We start from the raw sequence: 10346 nt of genomic DNA on the forward strand, positions 1-10346 counted from the left end.
CTTTCAATGAAAACATGGAGACCCTGCCTGCAGGTAAGGCTGGTTCCAGGAGTCTTTTTACAGTCCTCCCTCCCTACACTATGAGGTTGGGTGGTCCTAGAAGCCTGGACCCAGGCCATAGGTCCAGAGGGCTCACGTCTAGTTAAGACAAGGCAAGTGCGTCCAGCTCCCACCTGCCTTCCTCATCGGGTGCATCAGCCAGGATCGCAGTGCTGGGCTGGACATGTCATCCCTCCCTCCTCCATTAGACTGGGAGCTCCTGAGAGCGGGGGCCCTGTTGGCATCACCTCTGTCATATCTGAAATGCCCCGCAGGCTGCCCTGTATGTAGCAGGATCTCAACAGAGTCACATGTCACCATCAGCATCCGGGGGGAGGCACCATCTGGTGCTGATGCCGGCGAGACAAAAAACAAAACAAAACAAAACAAAACTCTCCAAATCTTTAGGAAGAGTGCACCCAGGTTCCCAAGAGCTCCCTGGTGAATGCCCCTGCCCTACTCAATCTGCAAATGTGCATCCATCCAAGCTGCCCTTAGGCCACAGGGTGCTTTTGTGTAAAATATAAAGAGGTGTCTCCCTCTCGGATTTGTATATTTATTAAGCTGGAAAATTGTTTTACCAAATATACAGATCTAGGCTGTGATGTGAATGGTGAACCCTAGGGTTGTGCAGTGCACAACCTGCACACCTCTACTAAACAGCCCTGGACACCACTCCCTCTTCAGTAGAGATAAAGTAGTGGGCCTTGCCCTCAGGGGTTGCTACGAAGAGCCCTTGGCCTGATCTGGGAACAATCTTTGATGACACTGTAGTACACAGGGGTGACCTCCGGGGGCGGGAGCTGGGGCCTGGCCCACTGGCACTGAAACAGTCTGTGGAAGGCCTCCCGGAAGCGCTGGGACATAAGGGCGTAGATGACGGGGTTGACCGCGCTGTTCAGGTAGACGCAAAGGCGGCAGAAGAGCAGGAAGCCGGGGTTGAGGTAGGGCGGGCTCAGGAAGGAATTCACCACCACCAGGGTGCGGTAAGGCAGCCAGAGCAGAGCGAAAACCAGCACCACCACAGCCAGCATCTTGGTGACCTGCCAGGTAAGACAGGAAATAGAGGGACGCGTGGGTGCCGAGGGAGAATCCCGGGTTCCCAGCCTCTTTGCAGTCTTGCCAGGGGAAAAGGCCAAAAGAGCATCTGGGCCTTCGCGATTGGTGCCCTCATGCATCCCCCCTCCCCAACCCACCAATGATGCCTGTCCCATCCCCATCTAGGACACTGCTGTGCCTCCTTCCAGACCCCACTCAAACCATTTTCAGTAAGGGACACCCCCCACACCCCCAATCCACCCCCGAGGCCCTTGGACGGGTTGCCGTTTTTAGTAGCAGCAAATTCTCGAATCCACTGCCTTTATGGTGGGGGCACTTGAGGATTAAAGGAGTGAATACAGATAAAGAAAGCAGAATAGGGCCTGGCAGGCCTAAGTGGGATTGGAGCTGCGAATGCAACCTCTACTACTACCATGACAAGTGCACGGAGTTCAGAGCCAGGCACAGCCAGGTTACGGTCCTGGTTCTGCTGCTAACCAGCTGTTTAGCTGGGACATACCTCTCTGTTCAGCTCAACCCTTTCTCCCCAACACCCCTGGCCACGAACTCGCTGGTGGTGCTTTCACTGCCCCCCACTCCCCACTCCGCCTCCAGACTCTCCTTCCTGGCTTTGCCCTTGGCCTCCAGTCATGCCCCTCCCGCCCCCCCCCCTCCCCGTTCTTGGGCCAGCACTTCCCTAACAGTGGAGCTGAAGCAAAGCCTCCTAGAGGTTGGTACCCCAGGGAAGAGGTTTCAAAAGATGCTCTAAATTCCACAACAAAAAGACCACCAGGGGGCATCAGTCAATGGGAGACAGCGACACACCCAGGCCCACCACACCCACCCCTGGAGTCCTCTCAGTGACTCTTCTGAGACCAAATCTTGGGTGGCAAAAGGTCACTTACTAGAGCTTAAATTGCTCCAGCAGTCTGGGCGCCGCACTGGTTCTGCCCAGAAACCCCTGGATACATGGAATCGGCTCTCAGGAATACTGGAGAGACGACTTTCTCATCAAGGAGGAAGCTAGCCTGGAATGTTCCTGCCTTAGATTGCTTCTCAGAGTCCAGGAGTATAAGTGACCCCTCCAAAGAGGCCTCGGCCTGCCTCAATCAATAAGCTTTAGTGCTGTAATATTCCCCAGGAACCAGAAACCTTAGGAATTCCCAAATCAGTCTTGACTCCTGATTTCACTAAATTCAGATTTAACTCTGTTCCATTTTAGGTTCATGTGGGTGATTCTTACTAGATAGCAGTGGGCGGGCTTTGGAGCCAGTCAGCCTTGGGTTCAGACCTTGGTTCTGGCACTTACCGTTCCTGTCACCTGGAGCAACTCCTCCGTGACTCAGTTTCCTCATCTGTCAAACTGAGATAATAACCACACATACATCTTGGAGTAGTTACAGACACTCAATATACTAACTTGTGTAAGACCAGAGCCTGGCACAGAGCAAATTCTTGATAATCATTGACTACTACTATCAGCAGTAGCATTTTCCACCTTGTTCTCCTAGACATTCTGCTTTCATTCAGTGCCTCTCGCCTGTTGCTGTTGTACACGGCATTCTGTAAGGGCTCTCTTGGGCATCAAAGGATGCTGTCTTTAGACTTCCCACTGTCAAAAAAGACACTGATGCTCAAAAAAACCCTGTAACAATATGTACCCTACACTGAATATTTATTATGTGCCAGGTTCATAATATCCACTACCATCCACGGAGATGGATGGGCACTATAATGACAATGACTTTACAGAGTCGAAAATCAAGGCTCAGAGAGGTGAAGTGACTTACCCAAGGCCACACAGCAAGATGTTTTCAAGGCTGGGCCCTAGAAAGACCCAGGTCAGGAAGACTATTTTCACTAGTAGAAGTTTCACCTAAAGCATAGGCCAGGTGGGGGCTTGAACTTAACCCTTTTAGGCTGAGCCAGAGAGTGGTAAACAGAAAAGTAAATAAGTGGTGGGAGGGTGGGAAGGGCATTTGTCTGGAGCGGAAGGTGATGCTGGGCCTAGAGCCAGAGTTCCCGTTCCATACTGGCTCAGCCTGGTCCAGTCCCCTTTCCTCTAAAACCCACCTTGAGCTAACATGCTTGCAAGCAAGAGCTGTTTGAGGCAGCTGGAAGAGCCCCCCAACAGTGCACCCACCCCAGGAGGAAGGGAGATGGCGCAGATGGTCCTCGCCTGGCTCAGCAGTGACTCAGCAGGGGCGGGATGTCCTCCTCCCCCGCCCGCTGAAGGTGTGGGTGGCAGGCTGAGGATAAAGACCAGCTGGGCTCTGGGAGCCCTCCTTCCACCTGCATTCCTTGAATCCCCTTGCAGGACCACACTGCTAGAGTGTGAGCGGAGGATATAAGGAGTCCTGGACACTTCCCTCCATGTGTCACCTTCTCACTACCTTGTCCCCTCTGAGCCTGTTTCTTTATCCATTAAGATAGGCCTCCTGGATGGGTTCAATAGCAGGAATGATCAAAGGATCAGGCACACGGAAAGTGCTCCCTAAGGACTGGGTCTCTCCTGACCGCACCCCAACCCATCCCCCTCTTAGGCTGGCTGGCTTTCAGAGTCTATGCAGGCAGTTTTTAGGGTCAGATGGGGTAAGGGCTTGGGAAAGTCCCTTCCCCTCTCTGAGTCTCAGTCTTCCCATCATTAGGAGAGTACCACCCTGGGTGTGGCCACTGGTCATGAATGTTTAATAATAACCAGTCTTAACTGAACATTTAGTTTGTGACATGGTTTCACAGAGGCTAAAGGCCTCACATGGCTAATCCCATTTCTCAGGACACTCCAATGTGGTGGGCGCTGTCATTACCCCCATATAGCGGAGGAGGAAACTGAGGCTCAGAAAGGCAAAGTGGTAGCTCCCAAAATCAAGCCTAGTAAGTGGCAGGACAGGGATTGACACTTGAGGAGTTTGACTCCAAAGGGGCCCAAGCTCCCTTCTGTCCATCTGCTGGCAGGGCATAGCGGTCCCAGTGAAGACTGAGGTCCCCACCTGCTTCCGGGAGTTGAGGGCGCCTCTCTTGCCCCTGGAGGAGAAGCGCTGGTGGTCAGAGGGGCAGCCCTGGTGCGCAGAGCCCGAGTGCCCCCGGTCTTCCGGGGGCAGCGGCCCCACAAAGAGAATGCGCGCTGTGAGCACGTAGAACGCGGTGGCTAGGCCCAAGGGCAGCGCATAGAAGAGCGCGAAGTCCAGGAAGTAGATGGGCAGGTATAGAGAGCGTGACACGCGGTAGCCACATTGCACCTGCACGCCGTCAGCGTACGCAGTCTCGATTGTGTCCACCAGGAAGAGCCAAAGGACGCAGTAGGCGCTGGTGCCCAGCCACACCGATGCGGCGATGCGCTTGGCCCGCGCCACCGTGCACAGAGTTTGGGCGCGCAGCGGGTGGCAGATGGCGAGGTAGCGCTCCACTGTGAACGCGGTGATGGAACCTGTGGACGCGTTGATGCCCACGTATTGCAGGTAGGTGATACCCAGGCAGCCTGCGTGGCCGAAGACCCAAACCCTGGCGGATGCCGCCTCCGCTACGGTGGGCACTCCCGCCGCCAGGAGCACCAGCAGGTCCGCGGCAGCCAGGCTCACCAAGTAACAGTTGGTGGGTGTGACCATTTGGCGGCTACGGAGCACCACCAGGACCACCATGGCGTTGCCAGCCACACCCACGGCGCACACGAGGGGCACCAGGGTCAAAGTCACCACCTGTACAGGCAGCGGAGGCCGGGGCATGGTGCCCAGGCCTGAAGCGTTCGAGCGCTCCGGGTGCTCGGTGCGGTTCTCCATGCGCGCGACTCCGCGCTGCACCCCGAAGGCAGTGGCGAGTTGGGGGAATTACCCGCGCTGCAAAGGTGCCCTCCGAGGATCAGGAGACGCTCTCCGTGCCGGAAGTTGGGGTCCGGCAGCTGCCTCCTGCCGAACAGGTTTCTCCAGCTCCGTGCGGGGTCTCACTGTAGCTGCTCAGGACGCTGGGGACTTGGAGGAATCAGGAGCAGGAACCGGGAGAGAGGCGCGTTCGGCTCAGTTTCCAAGACGCCTTTTAAGTCTAAGTTGGCGCGATCTTACCCGGGGTGAGGTTTCTGCAGGGGCGCGTTGCAGACTGGAGCGTGGCGCTCCAGGAGTGCACCGGGAGCCCAGATGCCGCCCCCTACGGTCCGACTGCTGGCGCCCTCTCAGGTCTTACTCCGCTCTCTAGGTTCGCGGGGCTGGGGACCCTGATCTGAGGCGTCCGGTCAAGGAGGCACGGTGTGGTGTGGGGTCTCCGCCTCGCTAGCCTTTCCCTTTGCTCTGCTTTCGGGGACCACCCCGGGCGCGCTCCTCCGCCGAGTTAGCGTGTTATCTCCACTGATACCGCTTGGCTGATTCTGGTTGACCGGGTCCAGCACCGGTTCTTTCCCACCGGCTCCTGCACGGCACCCTGGGCACTTGGGGTCGGGGTGGGGAGATGCAGGGTGAGGTGGGGAGGGGCAGCAGTGGTATGGGCGCTCTGCTCGCATGCCTCTTTCTCTCCTCTGCAGGGGAGGCTCCACGGGGCAGTGGGGGAGGAGTCGGCCAGCCGCTGGCTTCTGAAGCCGCTGGCTTCTCAATCCAGAAATCCTATCTTGCTTTCACTGGCAAAAACCTCAGCCCTGCTATTGACAAATGGCTAGCCGAGCCGAGGCCCAGAGCTGCGGGGAAACGGAAGATATCTTCCCATCTAGACTTGGGTTGGTCCTGTCTCCTAAACTCTCCTCTCCTTGCTGCTTTTCACATTCTCTGGCTAACCTTTGTCAGTCTTCTTTTCTTCCCCCTGTAGAAGATCTGGAAATTGGACATTCTTGGCGGGTGTGCCCTGCCCCCAGAAGGATCTCTCCCATCCTAAGGCTGTACCAGCGGCACTTGCCAGTCAGGGGCAAGACTGTGCCTTGTGAATTTTCTAGCTCTGAGTCTGATAACAGAGAAGACACATCATAGTAGGTGAATGAAGGAAAGAACTTGTTTCTTCCTTCTCTAGAAGAAAGCTTCTAGAGAAGGTGGTACCCACTGAGCTTCATAAAAAGCGTAAGGGCTGCTTTCTAGGGAGCCCAGCTCTGTACCTGAACAGAGCACACGCTGTGGAATTGTTTGCTGTTTCCAGTCCATCGATTATGGTCTATAAAAAGGATTTTTCATCTGTGAGATGGGCTAATAATAATAGAACCCATCTCAGAGTGTCCTTGGGAGGCTTACATGAGGGACAAAGGAAAAAATCCATGCCAAGCGCTTAGCTGTGCTCCACTGGGCAGGGGGAATGTATCAGTGATGACAGATGGTTAACATGTATCCGTCCCGCCGCACCCCCCCCATGGGCGAGCCCAAACTCTCAGTCTACAGATCTGATAAGTGGCCAAGAAATGAATGATGGGGAACTTGGCAGGGCCATATCTTGGGGCCACCAGCCAGGGTCCAGGACATCCTCGATTGTCAGTCTTTATAACAAACGATGATAGTGTATTTGCACTATGATAGGCAATTATTTGCCTGGTGAAGCTCTGTGTGCTTTACACGTACTAATTCATTTTATACTGGCAACATCCTCTGGGGAACGTTATTACTAGATTCCCAGCTTTACTGACGAAGACACCGAGGCCTAGAGCAGTGAAATGATTTGCTCAAGGATACATAGGTTAGTATACAGTGGGGGGCTACCAGCAGTTTAGCCCAGTAGTGTGGCCTTTCTTACACATCCCACACACATACTATATGACCTCTCTGCCCTGTACTGTTCTCTGGATCTTCAGCAAGAACAATAGCAAAGCGTCCTACTCAGAGCCGAACACCCTGCTATATTCACTACCTTTATTTCCCGCAGCCCTGGCTAGGCAGGTACTATGAGTCCCATTTTATAGATGAGGAAATTGAGGTCCAGAGAAGAAGGATTTCCAATGCGATGCAGACAGTCAGGGACCAAGCAGGAAGCAGAACCCTAAAACTCTCCTTGTCCTCCCCGCCCCGCCCCCGCCCCAGCCATCCCTTACTCAGCTCTTTCCAAGGAACTAAATGCCAGTTAAGCCCCAGGGTTCTTCCTCCCTAGTCCAGGGAGAGGCGGTCCTCCCTGAGCGTGGTCCAGAACAATCCTTTTAGCCATATTAACTGCAAAGCGGCTCCATGGGCTTCTGTCCCTCTAATCCTGCCAGCTCAGCTCTCTTTCCTGCCTAACTGAGCTGTTCAGTTGCCAGCAGCAAAGGGCAGTACTTGGCAGTGAACTGAGTCATCTCAAGTGGCATTCTTTATTTTCCCATACCCTACCTCATCTCAAGTCTTCTTCATCTTACTAAAGGCATCTTAGTAATGCCACCGGTTGCTAAAACATCCACCCAGTTGTTCAAACCAAATATCCAGGAACTATGTCTCTCCCTCACTGCTGACATCCCATACTTACAGAAGTTCTTCAGTTCTACCCCCAAAATGTACCTCAAATTAATGCACCTTTCACCATACGCCCTGGACCAGCACTTTCCTCCATCCCGAACCTCTTGATAGGACAACCGCAGTTGCTTCCTGGGTTCTCTGCTCCATTCTTGCCTCTGACTCTGTGGCCCATTCCTCAAACACTATCAAGTAATCTCTTAAAAATGCAAGCCACTCTCCTGCTGACAGCCTTCAATGGCATTGCTTTGCACCCAGAATGAATTCTAACACTTTCCGCAAGCCCTAGGATGCCCTGTAGGATATGGCCCTCCCCACCTCTCCCTCTTACTCACGATGCCTCAGACAGAGCCCACAACCTTCTGTCTGGCTAACAATGGCGCAATGGTTGGATAGTGTCCCCTCAAAGGAAGCAGGATGGGTGACTTTCGCCCCAGGTCTCCTGGGAGTCATCACAGGTATACCCGGGAACCCTCTGCTGCCAGACGGTGGCTGTGCTATCGCCAGGAGAAAACCCTTTCCCTCTCCGGTCATCACTGTGGGAGGGAGGCCCCCTGAGGACTGGGCATTGAGTCTGTGGGCCGGCAGCTTCACGGAACACTTCCAACAGCTGGCTTCCTTCAGATGGCGAGTGAAGGGACAGAGACCCTGAGAGGGGCTGGCGTGTCGTCAAGTCACCCAGTCCTCAGCCAGAGAGCTGAGATTTGTGTATCACTCTGGTTGACTCAAACAACATTGCCACGCTGTAGAGATTATTGGCATCGCTCCTTCCCCTGCTTCCTGGAGTAGCATCCCAGGAATGCAAGCAGTAGACAGCGTCCTCCACCGGGTCCTCCCCAGCTGACATCAGAGTGGCTCCCACTCTTTGAAAGCCAAAGGCTCCTCCTGGCTCCTCCAGCTGCACGCAGCAGAGTGTGTTTTCCAAGCGCTCCAGGGAGGTGGCCCACGTGCCCTTTTGCAATGTAACCGCACCACTTCCGGTCAAGAGGTGGGGTCCTTGAGTCTGGGTGGGCTCTGTGAGTCCTTTGGTGGAGGTGACTCTGACCAGTTCGGGGGTGACTCCTAACTGGGCTGGCGGCGTCTGCTTCCCATTTCTCAGAGCCCCAAGTTGCTGGTAGGACGTTCAAGCTGCTCTGTCCAGACCACATAAGGAGCACTGTGGCCCCTGACACTGAGTGGAGAGACCGTTGTGGATGGCCAGTGCAGTCGAGCCTTCAAAGGTCCCCAGCCCCGGTCTCCCTCTACCTGCACTGATACAAGAGACTGCACGCGAGAACCGCTGGGCGAAGCCCAGTCAACCCACGGAACGGTGAGAGGTAGTCATAAATCTTTGTTTTCGATCCCTACGTTTAGGGCTGGTTTGCTCTCCAGTAACAGAGAACTGTGCAACAAGGTGAGTGTAGTAGGAGAGATTAAAGCTCAGGGACGCTGTCTCCCAATTTGGAGATATTTTGATTTTGTTTTCCTTCCTCTTCCGATGGAGCCTGCAAGCGCTAGAGTGGGGATTGGAACTTGGCAGTTGAACTCCTTTCCAGGGTCGCACTGGCATTTCCAGGTGGGCAGCAAGAGGGAGCCCTAGGGGACGTGGCCTTCTCCATACCTAGAACCTTTTCTCTTGGAGCTCATCCCCAGGCACCAGCAGAGGGCATCTGATCCTGCCAGGTTTCCTAAGGCCTTTGACAACCCAACATCCCAGGGCTTTCCACTGTCAAGGGAAATTCGCACTCTCCCTTCCCCACATCTCTTCTTTGAAGTCGTGGAATCTTTCTTGGGTAGGAGAAAGGTCAACATTAATATTTATGACTCTGAGAAAAATCCCATAATCCTCTCTGAACCTCAGGTTTCTCATCCGTAAAATGGGCATAATAATGATCCCTTTGCCTGCCTCAGATCTTGAGATAGAATGGGGGAGCACGTACCATGACACAGAGGTTCCAGCGATGTGTTTTTCAATCTCTAGACCCAAGAGGAAAAGGATCCTGAGGCTAAGTGTGGTATTGTCAGCAGGGCTGGGATTAGTCTTCACTTTTTTCTGTCCTCAGAAAAACTATCTAACTGTTAGGGCCAATTTAATATTAAACCTGTTTAACTATTAGGGCCTGCTTAGCCAGAGCAACTCCATATTGCCCAGGTAGCCATATTGTTGTTTATATCCACGGACTTCATTCCGGGAAAAAACGCCTCCGTAGTTCCTGGTACGGTTCCAGGTATCGATTCCGGGAGTAAACACCTTAACAATAGAAGCCATGTACCTTGGGTCTGCGGTTATGCCCTGTAAAACCAGCCTATGAGGTTGGGAGGGGGTCGCTCTCTTTGGAGGTGGCCCTGGCCGGTCAGTCTAATTTCTAATGCTTGGCATAGAATAAGGCTTTGCATAACTTTCACTTTGTCTCAGTCTCTTTCCCCTGGCCGGTCAGTCTAACTTCTAATGCTTGGCATAGAATAAGGCTTTGCATAACTTTCACTTTGTCTCAGTCTCGTTCCTTTGATAACGGACCCCAACACTAACAACTTCTCCATCCTCTTTTCTGTCCTTCAGAAATATTGAATTTGTCCCTACCTCAGTGCCTTTGCACTTGCAATTTCTTGAGCCTGGAATGTTCTTTCCCTTTCTCTTTGCACACCTGGCTCCTGCTTATCCTTCAGGTCTCAATTCGAATGACATCTCCTCAGAGAGGTCTCCCCCGACCACCCCATCTCTACATGAAATTATCTTGTTTATTCATTAACTTGTTTCTAGAATGTAAGCTCCATGAGGAGCTCGTGTGTCCTTTTCACTGTACCACCAGAGCCCAGCACAGGGCTTGTCAGGTACTACGTGCTCCGTAAATATTTTTTGAGCCCATGAATGAAATGCTGGTGAGAACCAAGGACATATAAAAGTGGAGCTGG

At 53.5% G+C, this 10346-nt stretch overlaps 1 protein-coding gene across 1 annotated transcript; it reads right to left on the reverse strand.

Annotated features, from left to right (window-relative positions):
• Positions 1-752: 752 nt before the first annotated feature.
• On the reverse strand, positions 753-4853 carry LOC123926644 (thyrotropin-releasing hormone receptor-like). The gene is made up of 2 exons (XM_045980585.1): positions 4068-4853; positions 753-1082 (listed from the first exon to the last, which is right to left on the reverse strand). The coding sequence occupies exons 1-2, from the start codon at positions 4851-4853 to the stop codon at positions 753-755; spliced, it is 1116 nt and encodes a 371-aa protein (XP_045836541.1).
• Between the last annotated feature and the right edge of the window lie 5493 nt (positions 4854-10346).

The sequence above is a fragment of the Meles meles genome, chromosome 16 (assembly GCF_922984935.1).
Source record: "Meles meles chromosome 16, mMelMel3.1 paternal haplotype, whole genome shotgun sequence".
In the NCBI taxonomy this organism is placed as follows: Eukaryota; Metazoa; Chordata; class Mammalia; order Carnivora; family Mustelidae; genus Meles; species Meles meles.